The 19,476-nt window shown below is 38.3% G+C and overlaps 1 protein-coding gene across 3 annotated transcripts in view; it reads left to right on the top strand.

Annotated features, from left to right (window-relative positions):
- Positions 1 to 19,476, top strand: part of SATB2 (SATB homeobox 2) — a 194,886-nt gene that overhangs the window by 107,850 nt on the left and 67,560 nt on the right. For all 3 annotated transcript variants that reach the window (XM_066345909.1, XM_066345910.1, XM_066345908.1), the window contains one exon: positions 6,767 to 7,239. In XM_066345909.1, coding sequence (XP_066202006.1) covers positions 6,767 to 7,239 — 473 coding nt within the window. The remainder of the gene's footprint in view (positions 1 to 6,766; positions 7,240 to 19,476) is intronic.

Raw genomic sequence — 19,476 nt, 5'->3', positions numbered from 1 at the left:
TTAATGCCTAAAGGACAATATTTTGTATATTTCTGAAACAGCAGAGACCTGAAATGTACAATGTACACTCATTCATTTTTATCTGCACTCTCAGACACACACACACACACACACACACACACACACACACACACACAATAAGATAAGTATAATAGTAATGGTAAACATTGCATAGTGCCCAAGTATTGTTCTAAGTGTCAACAAATATTAACTTATTTAATCCACACAATAATCCTTCATGCTTAGCACAGTTATTAACCCACGATAAATATATGAGGAAACTAAGCTCAGGGAAGTCAAGTCAACTGCCCACAGTTAGATATATACCAAGTGGTGGAGTTGATTTAAATCCCAGCAGTCTGGTTTAGGAGTCTGGGCTTGTAATCATTATATCATACATCTTTCTCAACAAATGAAAAGATATTTACCCCAAATTGCAATAAAGAAATTACCAAAAAAAGTATGAGATAGGAATATAAGGAAAACCATATATATAATATATATATATATATATCGTTTAAAATATATATGTACGTATCAGGTATTTGCAATAATTAAAATAAATTCTTGGCTTCCTGGATGTACTATAAAATTGCTTGAAATAAAATGAGATTTTTGAACCAAATATCTTCTAATTATAATGCAGCTAAATCCCTTGGGAGCAGTAAAACCTTCCAGGGTGTGAACAACCTACCATAGCCAGCAATCATGGGCATTGACTAGCTAATGGTCAGAGGGTGTTCTTGGTTAGATCATCACCATGAACTTGGAAAGACTTTAGGAGGCCCTGGAATTCTAATACAGGGCTATAAAGGCCTCTCCTACTTTGGGTTAAATGGAATCCCAGAAGCTCAGAGGGTGGTTAGATAATGGTTTCTCATTGCCTGTGGATATCACTGAGTCTCAGAAAACTCAGAGGAGTTAGTAAGAGCCTCCTGGAACTGTGCAGATTCTTAGTCTGGACTGTAATTCTTCCCCAAAGGTTAGAATAGCTACAGAAAGCCTTTCAGCTACTGAAAATGTGTCAGCCCCACTTGTTTCAGTGGTTACTCAAGCCAAATCCTGTCTGGGGACTTCACTTGAAGCTGAGGACAGCATTTCTTCCCAGTCCCTTCCCACACCGCAGATTACCTTCAGGATTTCAACAATGGTAGAACCAAATTCACAGTGAATTAAATTGCACCTCTACTATAAAGCTCTGGAAGCTGTTGTGTGTCTAATATCTAATGTCTCTTTAGTAAGTGAGCATTTTACCTTCATTGAGAATATTTTGTGGTGAATGTGAATGTTGCTTTCATCATCAGAAGTAGCACTGTCTTTTGTTCTTCACTTTTTTTCAAGATTTCTGATCCATGGCTGAATATTGCAGACATAAGATGGCCCTTCAGAGCCAAGGCGTGGTCTTTGGTCTTGATTTAGTTTAAGACAAACTTATCATGATGTGTTCTGTCAGAGTGAAAATGCAAAGCACAAAAATCAGGTACTTCTGGTAGGTCTACATTTCATTCATTGTGTTTACTTCCAAATCATTTTAAAAAGAAGGGAAGAGAAGAAGATGGGGAAGAAGGAAGAAAAGAAAAGAAGGAAAGAGAGAAGGGAGGAAGAAAGGAAGGAAGGAAGGAAGGAAGGCAGGAAGGAAGGAAGGAAAGAAGGAAGGTGTTGGGCAGATAAAATGTATTATGCTCACTTTGTTAAAGATAACATGAGGAGGCCGTCGCCCAGGTGATATTAATGTGTGTTGGGGTGGGCTAAAGGCAGGCAGAATCCTAGTAGCCTGGGGCTTGGTTTTGGGATTAAGCCTTTCCTACCCTTTTTGATGTAGGGTGGTACAATCCAATCATGCCTCAGAAAGTGACTTTGTATTAGAGACTTCCCTATTTTGTATATTGGATTAAGTGTTTGGATTTCTACACTATAAAATAGGGACAGGCCACGTGGAGGAGGCCAGGAGAAGCAGCCAAGATGGCGGAGTGCTGAGTGAGATGCCAGTTTGTGTAGAGTTTGTATCTGGGATAAGGAAGGAGATGGGGAACTGAGGAGAATAAGGCTGGTGAGCTAGAAACCTTTGATTCTAGGAAACTCGGATAAGTCAGTGGCTTTGTGAGCACTGAATGTGACTGGGTTTTGGAGCCCAGTGTGTATTTTTACTTGCCCGCCGGGTGCAAGCTAGGATTAAAGGCTATGGCCCACCAGTTTTTGGCTCCATGGTTTCTTTACCGACTGTCCGAATCCAATGCGAACCTGCATGTGAATGGCCACGATGGCGGCTCCTGGCTTTACAGAAGGGTACAAAGAAAAAGAAATAAAAATAATGAATACCCAAATTCAGTTTTTAGATGGAGTCTGGTGCATTGTGATATTCCTCTGCCTTTAAAAAAACCCACAAAACTTATTCATTGCTTTTAAAGAGAGAAGAAGGGAGAGAGAGAGAGAGAGAGAGAGAGAGAGAGAGAGAGAGAAACATTGATCTGTTCCTGTATGTGCCCTGACCAGGGATTGAACTGCAATCTTTTTATATCGGACAACTAGTTATCAGGCCATGACCTGCTGACTTCTTAAAAGCATTTATATTTTACCTGCCATGACTTAAGAGGCTAAATGTTATTATGATATTATTTTAATAAGAGGAGCAGCAGAGAAAAATGAAAAAAAAAAAAGACTTCATAAATTTGGCAAAATCTGTGTGAAGCATTATGGTGTTGCCTTGGCCAGTAGAAATGCAACCTGTTGATAAGCATTTGATTTTTTAGGCATTCTTAGAGTGGGATGATGATTTTTTCTCCTTCACTTTTAGGAGTAGAGAACTTGGCTTTTATTGGTTGAGCTTTCAGGACTGAAAAACATTGATAAAGATTCTTTGCTTGACCAAATTTTAGACAGGTTTCTGAACCTCCTCCTAGGCTCATCTCGACACTTCCTTCAGTTCCAGTTTTAGCCAGAACCCTGCTAAGTCAGTTTAACCAGAACCCCCTATACCCTTGGTATCTGATCACCCTTGATATCTTATCTGCCACTTTCCCCCGGGTGATGTCTGATTACCCTGGCCTGTCTTCAGCAAAGAATCCTGTTAGGTTGGTTTAGCCAGAATCCCCCTTACTTCTGATACTTCCTCTTAGTAATTTTCCATCTGCTGACCCTCACCCTACTCCTTGGCCATGAAGTCTCACTTTCTCATGCTGTATTTGGTGTTGGGAACAAACCCTCTCCTCACTGTACAATCGTATTGCAGTGTCCCCTCTGTCTATGACTGTGGTCCTGGAGAAGGTGTGCCTAACCATCTTTTTTTTTTTTTTCTGAAGCTGGAAACGGGGAGAGACAGACAGACTCCCGCATGCGCCCGACCGGGATCCACCCGGCACGCCCACCAGGGGCAACGCTCTGCCCACCAGGGGGCATCGCTCTGCCGAGACCAGAGCCACTCTAGCGCCTGGGGCAGAGGCCAAGGAGCCATCCCCAGCGCCCGGGCCATCTTTGCTCCAATGGAGCCTTGGCTGTGGGAGGGGAAGAGGGAGACAGAGAGGAAGGGGGGTGTGGAGAAGCAAATGGGCGCTTCTCCTATGTGCCCTGGCCGGGAATCGAACCCGGGTCCCCCCCGCACACCAGGCCGATGCTCTACCGCTGAGCCAACCGGCCAGGGCTGCCTAACCATCTTTGACAAATGCTGCTGAATACTTTTTTCTTGAACAACATAGTGGGTTTCTTTAGTCTTATAACTAAAACCTAAGACTGGTTGTCCATGGGCAGCATCTGTTTTTCAGAAATGTTTCATTTGGCTTTTATTGTGTTTTGAAAATGGAATTAGTTGCCAACACTTAAAAGTTAGGAACTGTCACGTAAACATTCCAGATTTTTCATTTTCTTGAAAAAAATCTGAAGAAATGACAGTATGAGGAAGACAAAAGCTAGCTGATGCAAGTGAGGAATGCTCCCGCTTGGCTTCACGGCCGGCTTCCCCTGGCTCTGTTTGTGCCTCCACAGCTGGCTGTCTCCACCTGGGGGTGTGGCCACTTGCAGTTCTTCATTATGGTCTACCGAGCAGTTAGTACTTCACGGTGTTCCCACGTGTTTCTAAGGATACTTCCTGTCACTCTTCCTAACTGCGTGAATTTATAAAAATCTAGGAACTCATAAGAAAAGGGAGAATTATTATGTATAATTGTAAAGGAATAGGGATTGACATTCTAATTCTTATTATACCAATTCATCTAGGTTTCATGGAACTCATATTTGTGCTTATATGTGTGTATGATTATGATTAGATCTGTGAATGGAGTGTCTTCTTATTGATGATGTGATTCAGATATAGCTCAAGAAAGCAACTCCCTCAAAAGTAATTAACTCATTGAAAAATGAAAATGCTGAAATTTTGGAAAATTAGCTTTCGGTCAAAGAATGCATCCTATGAGAGAATGGGTCAATGTTTTTTAAGCAGAAAAAGAAACAGATAAAACTTTTGCTTAAGTACCTGGAAACATAATTTAATATTTGAATTTGTCTTTAGTTTGGCAGAATTAAAAAGCAAATAAACAAATAAAAGTGAATAAAATGTCTACCCGAGGCCGAAATTTTCTGCTTCTAAAGGACAACTACTTTAGAAGCAGTCTGTGGTCTTTATTTCTTTTTTCAATAAGGGAGTTATAATAGTAATTTTTGTTTTGTGGAAACTGTTAGGTTATTTTATTTGAAGGCTCTTAACTACTTGCTTGGTTGATTTTAAGATTCTATGCTTTAAAATTTAATTAATACAATGACTTGAAAAATGTTTGCCTTTGGAGGATAAGATTAAAATAATTTGTTCACCTTGAACCTTATGAAGGAAAAGTGAATACAAGCTAAATCAATTACATTGAAAGGATTAAGATAAAAATTGAACACTTAAAGAAGTTTGAGGTAAACTTTTGACTTATTTGGGGGTTCATAGGAAAGTTAGGCAATCATCAGTTTTATTTTTCAGCAGAAAACTGTACTGCGTATATCTGACTATTAGGTGAACCCAAGATATGGGTGTTTATCTGTTTTCCCAACGGGAGGTTTTAAATGTAAAACCTTTAGACATGTAGATAAACTGGCCAAATGGCTACCTACATTTTTATGTACTGCTTTACTTCCTAATGTGTATTTTAAAATTGCATATTACATACAATATTAATTTAGAAATATTACTTTTCCCCACTCTTACAGTTCATTAGCTAATTATTCAAATTCTCTGCATGTGATCAGTCACTAGCATCTTCTGCCAAAGTAAAGGCAAGTTCATCACTGTTTTGAGTCATCTCACCCAGCCTTCCGACCTGGGCCGGTTCACCCCTCCTTAGGCAACCTGGTGGTCCCCCGCTCCTGGGAGGTCACCATATTGATGCCGAACTTAGTGCGGACACCGGTCGGCATAGCGCACTACAGCGCAGAACTCCTGGGCTCAAGCGATCCTCCCGCCTCAGCCTCCCGAGTAGCCGGGACTACAGGCGCGCGCCACCACGCCCGGCTCACCCAGCCTTCTAGCACACATCACTTCTGCCTAAAGTTTTGAGACTCAGTACTTTTTTGATTCAAATATGATTCTGTCACTGTCAACTATACAACAAACTTCAGACACTGTCATAATGTTACAAAATAGGGGGATATTTAAAATTTGTTTCCTATTGGTGAGTACTTTTGATCTCTAGCATGTAACCACCCAAATTAGTGCTCTTTAATGTTATCTTAATAGGCTTTCGCACAGTCATTTTCAACATTTGCAATTTTAAGAAATAATTATTAAATTTGTTTGGAATTTTTGATTAAAAAATCAGATTTTGTAGATTACATCTCTAAGTATTTAAAACTAGTAATGATAGAGGGTTTTTAAACTTAATGTGTTTTCTCCAAACAAACCTTTGTTTTACATAATAAAATAATACAGAGATTTAGATAGGAATTTGACTATGAGATGACTCATTCGTTCTCAAGAAATATTCTTGGGGGAAGAAAAAAAATATCTTCCTTATGTTTGAACATAGATGATACTGTTTCTTTTCTTCAACCTTTCAAGGTTATTCCTTAAAATTTTACTGAAGTTCAATAGAATGTAAATAAGTAGATAACCTGGAGAGGGGAAGCATCTTATTTAATGGCAAGTCAAGGTGATGTTAATAATTTTGTGAGCTTTTATTCTCTAGTGCATATTACAATCATTAAAATATCACTGTCTTAAAGAAATATTCCTATAATAAAGATAGCAAGTGAGTAGATAAAAGGATATACTATGTGTTAGACATTTTCTATGAATGTTTCCGTAGTTGTATAATAGTAATCTGGATTTTTATTAGGAGGTTGTAGTTAATTTGGCAGGAGATGTTGTTCTTATCATTTCCTGATGACCATGAACTATAGAGACCATTAACCACAAACTACAGAAGATGAAAACAGCTGGTGTTTTTATAACAGAGGGCGATGAAGGAGATTCTAGAGCTTGGAAATATGAGAGGGTTTAGCTTTTATAATGGTTAATGGTTTCTCTCTTGGTTATTCAATAAAATGCCCACTTTTAAGAATTTAAGAAATTTGATGTGGCAAATATTATTGCTTTCATATCACCTATGAAAGAAATCTATAATTCTAACATTTTGCAGTAAAGAATAACTTACTTTTACATTGGGGCTTCCAGTTTTGTATTAAAAATGTCTATGTCATTAACCTACCAAAAATGTGATTAAAATAGTACTACATATATTAGCAACAAATTATACCAATGAAAATAATGGTAATTATTGCTTTTATCTCTTAACAGTGGAAAGAGTGGAACGAGAAAACCTTTCAGACTATTGTGTTCTGGGCCAGCGTCCAATGCATTTACCAAATATGAATCAGCTGGCATCCTTGGGGAAAACCAACGAACAGTCTCCTCATAGCCAAATCCACCACAGTACTCCAATCCGAAACCAAGTGCCCGCGTTACAGCCCATCATGAGCCCTGGTCTACTTTCTCCCCAGCTTAGTCCACAGCTTGTCAGGCAGCAGATAGCCATGGCCCATCTGATAAACCAACAGATTGCTGTGAGTCGGCTCCTGGCTCACCAGCATCCTCAAGCCATCAACCAGCAGTTCCTGAACCATCCACCCATTCCCAGAGCAGTTAAGCCAGAGCCAACCAACTCTTCTGTGGAAGTCTCTCCAGATATTTACCAGCAAGTCAGAGATGAGCTAAAGAGGGCCAGTGTATCCCAAGCTGTCTTTGCAAGAGTGGCATTCAATCGCACACAGGTACAATTAGCATTGAACATGATATCTGGTGGTTAAGGATATATATCATTTATACTAAGGATGGAATTGTGACACATTTTCTCTTTTATATCTTAAAAAGTATTTTTGGGGATCTCAGAGCAACGTAGAATTAATAAATAATGCTTAGTTTATGAACTACTATCACCTTTGATCCATGCATAGCTATGACTAATTCATCAATTTCAGTGACATAATGAACTAACTGTACTCACCAACTCAGGACCCAAAGTGTTACCAATGACTTGGGTCTATGTGCTCCTCTCCTCCCTTATCTTCTCATCTGCTTTTTCTTAGACATAACCCTGATCTTGAATTTTGTGGTTATAATTGTTTTTTTTAATAGTTTTAAAACTATTTATGCATGGTCAATCTATCATTACTTTTTTATTTTCTGTATTTAAAAAAATTTACTTAGTAAGTTATGTTTAATGGAATGACATTGATCAATGAGAATATATAGTTTTCAGGTAACATTTCTGTAACATTTCAACTTTTGATTGTGTTGCATCATTACATGTTATAATTTCTATAATTAATTTATAAACCCTTCAAAATATACAACTTAGATTTAAGACACTGATAAAATAGTGATGGGTAATTATATGCTAATATAATATTAAATGATAAGAAGATAAGCAGTTTATTTATGTCTTATTTTATTGAGAGGCTGCTTCTAAGTAAGATGTTCTTTTCCACTAGTAGTTCTTAGACATAGTGTGCATGTGCACCACCCAAAAGGTTGCTAAGACACAGATTGCTGGGCCTCATCCAAGTTTTTGTCTCAATAGCTCTGAGGATGGGACCCAGAGATTTTCATTTCTAATAAGGTGATGCTGATGCTACTGGTCTGGGGGCCATTTTTGAGAACCACTAACCTAGCCTTTATTTGAGAAAAAAATAAAAGTGTTAATGTCAAGGAGCTAAGGATCTTGCTATGGAAAAAAAAAAAGAAGTGCCCAATTAGTTAAAGTAAAATATGAAGTACTAGGAATAGTATAGGAGAGTGTAAGCAATGGTTATAGTGAATGTTCATGAGGAGTTGGGGGCAAGGAATACATATAGTAGAATAAATATGGTAAGTCTTATAAGAGGATAGTGGTTTTTAATTTAGCCACCCTACCTACTGAAAGCATAGCAGGGATCTAAACTCTGTGCAAGTGCAAAAATAAAAAAGATCATGGGCCAGCACATATGTAAACAACTGACTTGAGTAGTAGGTTGCTGGGGAGTTAGACCTTGAAGGACAAGTAAAATTTCCAGGCAAAGATGTAGGAGAAGGATATTTTAGGCTATAGGAATTTATGAGAAAAGTGTTGAGTCAAAGATAGGGGAATAGTTGGCAGTTGATAACAAAGCTAGATAATAAAACTTTAATCTGGAGGGAACAGATTGAAAAAGATCTTTGGGCCGTGCTAAGAACTTTGAGCTTTATTTAATATGCACTGGAAGTCAGTGAAGATTTTATGTAGGAATATGCTATGATCCAAAAATCAGAATTGGATTTTAGGAAGATTTCTTTTCCCCCTCATGATAGCAAGAGGGTAGTACCATCTTTTAGAAAGGTGCTCTAGGTGTCCAGCTGAAGTGAGGATAAATTTTGAACAAGGCTGTTGGCAATGGAGTAGAGTCAAGAAGCATCGTGGAAATAGAGTCGACAGTAAGTGCCACCATTTGGATGGGTAAAGAGGAAAGGAGTAAAGATAATGCCGGGCTGTGAGTTCGGTGATTGAGGATAAAGCTTTTATTAGAGAATCAAGGAGGATATTGAAGGAGATGGTTGGGGTAAAGTTAGAGTAAATATTTTGGATGGGGCTATTTTGACTTTGAGGTGCAGGCCGATTTCTTAAGTGAATACGTGCAGCAGACATTGACAATATGAGTCTGATGCTGAGAAAGAAATTTGAAACTTATTTAAAGGGCCCAGGATTTAAAGAGTCAGGGGGATAAGAAGAAAGCATCACTACTACTACCACCAGGAAGACACAGAGGAAATGCCAGGAGAGGCGGGATTAGGTGGAGGTGGAAGAAGGGGGAAATGCTTGTGAGATAAGAAGACGCGAGTGGGCTTTCCAGGAAGCTTGTTTATGTGTGGAAACCAGAGAAGTCTGGGCGGGAGAGGCTTGAAACCATGCCATGAAATTTGGTAATTGGTTGGTAGAGATCTTTGCAAATTTTAATTTCGTTAGCATGGTGAAGGCAGAAGCCAGAATTTAAAAGTTAAGGATGATTAACTGTCCAAGATACAGAAGCAGGGGCTGCAAATGACTGTTTCCAAAATTTGGTGTTGAAAGCGAGGCCAGAAGTGGGTTGACAGTTTGAATGGGTGAGGGAGTCAGTTTGAGATAGAAGGATTTGTGAGGTAGTTTGGGACCTCAGCCGAAGTTAAAAAGCATGCACCAGTGATAGCACCAAGCGCTGTGGTTTGGTAACAGTCTTCCGCGGTGCTGGAACTACAGGCGTGGGAGCAGGGAAGAAACACAGTGGGATTGTTTGAGGTTTGGTGCTGACAGATTAACTATGGCAGGAGACCCAGAGAGGTGAAATTTCTTGCTCCCTTGACTCTTAGCAAATTTATACATTCTATTATTGACAGAGTCTGTTTACATCATTTGAAAATGAGTTCGGTGGTTCATAGAGGTCTGCACATGTTCCAAACATCACTCCATCACTTTTCTCTATGATTCAAGTACTCAGGCAGCATTTGGGTGTCTACAGGTATATGGATTGGGGTTATGAAAAACTCTGTCCTTTTGAGCAAGTCTGTTGCATACTGTTACAAAATACAAAGTAGGTGGATACATCTTTAGTCTGTATTTGTAGTTCTGTGTGTTTGTTTTCTTTCATCTGTCATTCATGTGCGTGAATAGGCATTTCATGGCTAGCCAACATTTTATTGCCTGGTTCTATATACAGCTCCTTTGGCTAAGGGTACCATGAAAGCATGGTTATATTACTTTGGATTTAAAACAAAATACAGTATACCTTTTGTCCAAATAGCGTGAAGCCTAAGAGAAGACTCCCAATGAGGCTAGACAAAAGACAGACCATGCTGGTGTGAGGGAATGCCCTGCCAAGGCCCTAGACTCCTGGAGGTCTGTCTTCTCCTATACAATACTTTTTGTCTATTTTTATGGATTAATGATTTTTCTTTGGCATTGCCATCTTTCAAGTGCCAAGTTATAAAAGGTCTAATTGAAGCATGGAACACATTTTATTTTTTTCCTCCTGCCATTAAATTTGTAAGATGGCTACACCCAGAAAGAAACATTCACTTTCAATCAACATGAGCTGGAGTTCATGGGCCAGCCTTGAGGATATCAAATTGAAATTGCATAGGAATGTATGAGTATTTCCTTTTAAAATTCTGCTTTTAATTTGGGAAAGCTTTTCATTCCTCTGGGATCATAACCTGTTGTGTATAAAGCCCAACCTAATCAAGGTAGATGGTATTGACAGAATGACATAGTTTGAACTCAAGCCAGAGGTCAGCAGGCAGATTGTTTTCGCTGTATATACTGTAGTCGCTAACAGCGAGGTTGGACAGCTGGGTTTCACCAGCAGCAGTGTTAGATGGAAAATATGGTGTACTATGCCTTATGAAACCATCCATGGCTTTTCCAAATGTTAGGCTTTTTTGAGTGTGATCAGACATTTATGGGTGATATAATAATTTGCCAGCTATAACAAGGAAATAAAAATTAACTTTTATAAATAATAACATAAATGAATTGTTCATCTTTGGACAGAAAAGAATCTCAACATTTTTCCCCCAAAGCAAATGGAATCAGAACTGTTATTTCAGATGGACACCAAAGGCCAATATCAGCCTTCTACTCAGTTGCTTTACTGATATGTAGCATATCTGCAGTCCATTGAGTATTTTCCAGAAATAGTTCATGAAGTCTATTATTCATTTATTATCAGATTCAATGAAAAGCAGTTTTTCACCCTACAGTTTGTGTTCCTCAATTTGTGCTTGACAATTGAACCAAGAAGAAATCTAGGAATTTGAGTGTGTGTTTGTGTGTGTGTGTGTGTAGAACAAAATCACATGCATGGCATTTGTAAGTGATGCTAGAATAGTTTAAAAAAATAGCATAGTTTTTCATGTTTAAGACTCTCAGATGAAAAATTCAAATTCATAACAGCATTTGAAAAATGTCAGTTCCAAAGACAAACTATTAATTTCTTTGTATATCTGATCCGTAAGTATATTATTTGGAGATATAAAATAACATAACTAAGAAATAAAATTATATTTCTAAGAGGTTGCTTTTAATACATTTTTATCTTAATCAGTATGTCTTTCAAAACTATTATGTACCTTTTTTAAAATTACATGTTTTTAATTTATTGATTTTTAGCAAGAGAGGAAGGGAGAGAGAGAGAGAGAGAGAGAGAGAGACAGAACATTGATCTGTCCTGTATGTGCCCTGACCACGGATCAACCCGGCAACCTCTGTGCATCAGGTGATGCTCTAACCAACTGAACTATCCAGCCAGGGCAAAGCCACTATATATGTTTTTTGATAAAATGATGCCCTATGCATACCTCATGACAAGGTTATGACTTCTGTTGTAGACGACCTTTTACCAATCTTATTTATTATTTTTTCTTATATTTCTCTATTGGTTTGTTAATACAGACATATACTGCCTATGAACATGAAATTAACTCACATGTTCCTGGTGAGGTAAGCAGCACCTTTGAGGCCATGCAATGCCAGGATATTGAATCTTCAGCATGGGCATGAGACTGATGTTCTAGATGCAGGGTATAACAAGACTGTCATATCTGTCTGTGCCATCAGGAGGGTAAAAGCCTATTTTTGTCATTATGACCTTATATAAAATATATTCTTATGTCAAAAATACTTTCTTCTTTACAGTTTTTTAAAAGAAAAAGTTAGCCCTACTTTCCATGTATTGGAAGACTTGTATGACAAACGGGAAGCAATGAGAATAGTAAGATAAAAGTGATAAGATGATTTCTCACCTGGTCATTAGTTTTCAGCAGTCCTATGATGCATTAGCAGTGATCACAAAGTGATGTGCAGGAGTCAGCGCCCCAGAGGAGGCCGGACAGACAGCGCACCAGCTCTCTTTCTGTACTCTACCCCTTGCCCCCCGCCCCAACCCAGCCTGAGCTTTTACTTCTGAAACCCAGTATCTGCTAGGTGACTCTTTATTCAGAGGATTCTCCTCAGGCTGCTGGATTTTGCTTTGCTCACACTGGCAAGGAGCTGTAAATGCTAAACAACATCTGATAGGTGGAGGAGGATGAGAGCCCAGCTCGTTTCTCCTGTGGCAGGGACAGCTCGGAAGGGTGACTTCCACTCTGGAGCTCTCTGCAGGGTCAGGCTGAGGCTGGACCTGGCTGGGGTTTCTTCCCTTCCCTGTCCTGCTTCTCCTAGTCCCTCACCAGTTTCCTCAAGGAACACTTTTTAAATAAATCACCTGCGTAGGAACCTTTATCCAGTCATAAAATTCAAATAATTGAAAAACTGGTTTTCTGCCCTAATGATCATTTTAAGTATAAAAAAATGATAGACTGAAAGGTAGTTTATTATTTCATGCACTTAACACTTAAATAAGAACCAATAAAAGAAGTAAACAAAACTAGATTATAAGAAAGTTTTAAAATATTAATGAAAAAATGTTAAATAATACCTGAAAAAAACCCCAATAAAACTGTTAAGATATTTCCATATTGCTTCTTCTTCTTCTTCTTCTTTTTTTTTTTTACAGAGACAGAGTCAGAGAGAGGGATAGACAGGGACAGACAGACAGGAATGGAGAGAGATGAGAAGCATCAATCATCAGTTTTTTGTTGTGATACCTTAGTTGTTCATTGATTGCTTTCTCATATGTGCCTTGACCACGGGCCTTCAGCAGACCAAAGCAGACCAAGTAACTAACCCCTTGCTCGAGCCAGCAACCTTGGGTCCAAGCTGGTGAGCTTTTGCTCAAACCAGATGAGCCCTTGTTCAAGCTGGTGACCTTGGGGTCTCGAACCTGGGTCCTCTGCATCTCAGTCCGACGCTCTATCCACTGCGCCACCACCTGGTCAGGCCCATATTGCTTCTTGATTGGCATCCTCACTTGCAATTTTTTTCACCTATGGAAGGAATGAACATTACTATGGGCACTTAGAATACGCTGTTGCACAGATGAACATTAAAAAAGAATAAGGAATGTCAATTTGTGATTTCCACACTGGGCGGCTGCCCAGGTGCCCACCTTAGAGAGAACCCTGATTACAGGTGCCATTTTAACAACCCTTTCACCAAACTCAAAAAATTAGGTATCGGTTCTGTTGAACCTGTGCGAACTGGCTGAATCCCACCACTGCCTTTATCTCAGGATGTGCTTTTTATCCCAGGTTATAGATCAACGCCATTGCTAGCCTAGTTGATATTTGGTTATGCCATGGGATAGGAGTTTGAAGACTCCCTTCAATTTTATGCCTTCTACTTTCACAAAGCAAGATGTTATTATGGAAATAACAAATAAGCTTTTACTTTACCACTTTCTTTTGAAAAATATTATCACCATTATTTTAAACTGAGTCTTCTGAAATCAGTGGACTGATATTGAGATCAGATTTACTTATGGATATTAAACGTTGGGGCAGGTTGGGGGAGAGAGACACACAGAAAGAGAGAGAATGAGATAGAAACAGACATTGGTTTTGAGTTCCTCTGAGATCTTCCAAACTTGATTTAAATGGGAACTATACCTACTGAGTCCTAGTGGTGCATTAGGTGCTGTATGTGAGTTTCAGAGTGGCTTTGCTCCTTGGCCCTGCCCATCTCCAGTGCTCTGTCAGTGATGCAAATCTTATTTGTAGGATTAATTATTTCAAGAAGTAATAGGACCAGTATGCTTGTGAGGTTTCATCTATTTATTATTATTATTTTTTGCACATTTATTTTCCTTGCTTATATCCTGAATTTATTTTAGTGTTTGCATTCTTTCACGTACTGGACCTATGAACATAAAATAAGTTGCTTATCTATTTACTGTATTTACATCTTTTCATTTTGACAATTTAAGAATCCTAATCTTATGTGTTCTTTTGCCCCTTGTCACTTTATGAACTTAAAACATTAATTAGAGGCTTATGACAGTATTTTAAAAGACGTAATATTTCTAAGGAATGGATTTGGGTGTCCACTGACCTATGATAAGCGTGGTTTCATAAAATATGTACAGTGGCTCTTCCTTAATAAACTATTCTCTAATTTATTTAAAAATCCAATGACCTACATATTCATATGTTCAGAAATTCCCCATTTACTAACATTGTTTCTCCTCTGAGACCTTCCATCTGAGCAAATCTGTTAAATCAAGTAGAGGAAGCTTTGATCCAAACTAGGCTAAATCCGTTGGAACGGATGCCCTGCCACATGCAAGTGGGAGCATGAGAACGCCTGGGAAGGGCCAGTGGCTGTGATCCTCGTCCCCTCCTGCCCCGCTGTCCCCTTACTTTGACAGCGCAGTTCAGGACACATCCGTCCACAGAGAATCGGCAATGAGGTGCTTGTATCATTTGAGAACAAGACTTTTTCCGTATCTCAGAAAGTTCAGGCTCCTTTCGTGTCTCAGGGAGGTCTCCTGAGCCAGTTCTCAGAAACACGTTTTCAGTAGAAGCACAGAGGTGTTTTGTGCTGGCCTTCTGTACTGATAGGCCTCTGATTTTACTGATCTTGCTCCTTCATCAGATCCATATAAAAGTCAGAGTCACCCAATTCTCAACCTTTTGTCAAAGGCCTGGCTTGAGAAAGCTGTTCATCTGGTCTTATCTGATAGAGAAGAGGATTTAAATAATCCTTTGGGAACTCATTTGGTTGACCTGTCCTTATTTGACTACTTTTTATTTTTTATGAGCCTTTGCCAAAAATCTACTGTTTACTCATCAAAGCCACATCATTTGAAGAAACTTAAGGCCAGGGTTATAAATACAATTGATGAAGTCACTCAGCAACCGGAGAATGTTTCAACAGATTGGAAAATTAGATTGAATGATGTATCAGGAAATTTGGCAGTAGGTCAATGGCTAGAAATACAAATGTCTTTGTGTGAAAGGACATGTATTTCGCTTTTGTGCTTTATTGGTACCATGTTTATAGTATATGCACACTCATTAAGGTTAAAATGTCTAAGGACGTGCTAAACGTTGTATTTTGAAGTGACACAGGAAGAGGTGTATGTAAGAACAAAATGAAAACTGTAACAACCAAAATATTTGGAAGTCTGGACTTCAGTGCATTGCCAGTCAGTTTTTGGGGGAGAAGCTTTTTTTATTTTCAAGACTTGTCTTTGATTTATACATATTCTTGGCCAAAAATAGGCATGATTTAATTACATAGACAGGTTACACTTGTAGAAAATTTGACCTCTAAGATATTCAGAATTCTTTCTCAGCCAACCTCTGGTCTCAGTCATAATGATTTCTCAGTATTCAATAGAGATACAGCCCTCAACAAGCCACACAAGAATAAACCACAACGTAAATCCAGGGGTCTTGACTCCATGGTCCAGTGATCGGGTTATAAAATGACAAGGAAACCTGTGAGAAAAAGGAAGTCCACCCTCTGAAAGATGGGCTGTAAATATGAAATGCTGCAGATCAGGCATGAACCTGTTATTGGCTTTTGAAGCAAATAATATACCCTCTTTTGATTTCAACATTAAATTAATAAAGGAGGAAAAGATGTCCCTGCTCGCTTCATAAAATAGGCTGTCTTTCATTTCAGAATCACTGGCTTGACTTCACAGATTGAAAGATTATAATAATATTAATATCTTCCAGAATAGCGGTGTCTCAAAGTTATTAGATGGCTGAAGGATAGCTCCTCCACACAGTGGTCTCACTTTAGTTCTTCCTGTCATTAATGAGCACCTTTTAGACAGTTTTCGCCAAAAAGCCTGGGGGAAGATGCTGGCTGTTTGTGCTCTGGGCAAAGAGAAGGTTGAGTCAAAGCTGTCAAACATGCACAACTCTCTCCTCAGTCCTCCATCCGCTTGAAATAGAAAGGTTTATATAAAAGAAAATTTGAAGGCTCTTCCCCTCCCCCACCCCATCGTTTACAAAACACATACCAAAACATCAGAGGAGACAAACATGGGTAGCGCACCGTTCTAACCCTTTCATCCCTGATTAGTGTGCGAAGTTCTTAAAATTAGTTACAAGATAATTGTAGAAAACACAGGTTTCATCAGTTTTACCAAAAGGAAAAAAAACAAACAAACTGCCTTTTGGTGATGGTTTTATAAACTTTTGTCACTATTCTCTAACAAGCAGTGATCGGCTCATTTCACGAAGATAGGGCGTCTTTGTCCTCAATAAGGACTTTCTTTCACCTCTAGTGTGTATGTCTCAGTAGTGACCTGCACTTTGAGTGTGAAGGCCTACTGTTTTATTATGTAACTAGTCTTCCCAAATTCAGGGTAATGTTTATAATTAAAGTAGAATTTTTATAGAAGAAATACCAGGAAGCAGTAGCTTTAGGTCCCACTATTTATATACTTTTCACCATTGCTTATTTAAAGTAACAAAAAAAAAAAATAGACGAGTGTTCTTTTCATGGCCATTGATTGAAATGATGACCATTTGGCCTGGAGTTAAGTACATGCTTGTTCAAATAAAGTGAATTAAATTTAAAGGCCAGAAATGCTGAGAGAAAAATATAACTGAATCAATTTGACGTCAGTTGGAAATGACAAAGTTGTTTCAATTTTATCTACAAGTTTTGTGCCTAAAATTATCACTGTAGACTATAGCATTTACTTTCAAATTTTTCTGACTGCAACTCCCAGTAAGAAATACTTTTTATCCCGTGAGCTAGTACACACACACTCACACATGTGCACATACCTGTGTAGGGCATATCTATCTTGAACTCAATCTCATTTTCATCTATGTCTTTATTTGTATATTTCAAAAGCAAGGCATTCATGAAAGAAAAAATAAACTCCAGGAAACAATACATGTGCCATGTATGCAGCACTTTGGTAATTTATAATCTATCTAATTTCATTTCATTATATAAAAAGTTAGTTATGACATACTAATTTAATTTTTTCATCCACTAATAATTATGATCCTTTTTAAGCAATGATGCAAATTAAGGTTTATTTTAAATGATACAAAGGTACTTGAGGAAGAAAAGTTGTTCTACTTTTCTGCACAATAAGATGACTATCTTAGTTTAGAGCTATCCTAAATAACCGTGTGTTTGTTTCACTTTATATAACTGATTGAATTTTTCTTTACATTCTCCTTTACCCCAAATAATTTTAATTACTTTACTTCCTAAGTTTATTCTTTATGTTTTCTTCTTTCTATATTCAGGAAGACACTTAACAAAATAAAATGGAGGGCCTTGAATGTAGTAAGAACTGTACTTTGATGTTAGTTCTGTATTTATTTATCCATAAACTAACGAATATTTATTAAGCATTCAGAGGCTATGCTAGGCATTATAATGATAGTTAATATTTATTGAACATTTAACATGTATTGGGATACAGTTATAAGCTCTCTAGGGAACCCTATGAGGGAAGTACATTATTATTTTAATTTTACATATGAGGAAACTGTTTCATAGGAAGACTAATTGATCTTTATCCAATTGGAGCCCAGTTTAGAACCCAGCAATTCTAACTTCAGAACTCATACTTATAACCACTTTATTCTCATCATCTCTGCTGTCGTAGAGCAGAAGATAAAAGACAGACTCCCTCCTCAGGGAGTAAAATGCAAGGAAGAAACAGACTTCCAAAGCAGGAATCCCATTGTGGTATAATAAGTACTGTGATGTGTCACATGAACTGGTGAGAACAGATGCTTTCGACCCTGGAGGTGATTGACATTAATGCAGTAATAGTTCAGCAGGAAAAAGTAATATTTTATAACTGTTTCAGGACAGAGTCAACTCGTATATAAATAGACTGCTTTGCTTCTTATATCTGAATGCATTTGATACATTTGAGATATAAATGTTCAATAAATATACGTTTTTGTTTTGTTTTTATTTTTGGAAAGTATTATTTTTGCCAAGGATTTGACAAAGTAGCCCAGATTAGTAAATTTTGAGGGGCAGCTTGCCAGCAGTTGTTTCAGAGGATACTCATGCAATAACCAGGGCCCAGACCTTTGCGAATGCAATTGTCATGCCACCAGGAACTTGAGGTGTTAGTGGAATCCATGGATGTGCCCAGAGCCAAGAACAGCGCTGGTAAAATGTTCCCCAGGGAAACCTGTTCAGTTCTCTCTTTGCTGTTGCTTTTTGGTGCTCATGTGTTTAGAAAATTTTGCTTTAGGTTGTGCATAACTCCCCGTTCTAGCACCTAAGACTTTCTAAAGACAAGGAGAGAAGGAATAAGGAGGAAAATGAGATGAGACTGCTGATGTAATTGCATCTGTTATTGCATCGATTAAGTAGGTAAAAATTAGTAAAGTTGCCAGAAACCTGTTTTAGGCCAAGTTCCTCCATTGTATGTGCCCAAGTGTGGCCCGGACAGGGGATTGAAATGTAAAAAGTGCAGGCTGTTTTGAATGTACCCACTGTGTGGCACCTGCTTTCTGTATTCTGATGTGTCAGGTGGCACAAGCAAAGTTTTGTTATGTACACTAGAAAGATAGCTGTCTGTGAGAGAAAGGTTTCATTTAATAAATTGCAGATTTGGGGTACATGCAATATTCGTTCTACAGTAGAGTTTGTGTGGTCCCAAATTTGTTTCCATTATCATATTGTTTTCAGTAGGTTGAATAAACAGATCTTGAGAACAATGGGAGTAGGGCTTTTAATACGTGGTCTCTCAGGGCCTGCTACTGTCTGTTCAACGAAATAGGGCTCCCAAGTCTCAGGAAAAGGAAAATTATGCACTTTGTGTGTTTTTGTGCCCTATATCCCTGTATATTCCCCCACTAGCTACTGTGCACAAAATGTATAGATCCTGCTCCCAAGGAGTTTACTATTCGATGGGAAGAAGAGGTGTTATAGCAGCACAATATAAAAGATGAAATTGTCATACATGTGAGATAGAGCTAGTGCCATTTCCATTCAAGGAGGGAGAAAGCGTTGCCAACTGCAGTGTATACACATATATACACAATACATAGTCTGTCAGTGCATTGCAGAATAGGTCTCTGAAGCAACATCATTTATCTGCAAATGTTATCTTTGTATATGCCTTTATATTTGCAGA

This window comes from Saccopteryx leptura, chromosome 7 (assembly GCF_036850995.1).
Source record: "Saccopteryx leptura isolate mSacLep1 chromosome 7, mSacLep1_pri_phased_curated, whole genome shotgun sequence".
In the NCBI taxonomy this organism is placed as follows: Eukaryota; Metazoa; Chordata; class Mammalia; order Chiroptera; family Emballonuridae; genus Saccopteryx; species Saccopteryx leptura.
This window is presented reverse-complemented; position numbering and strand designations above follow the sequence as displayed.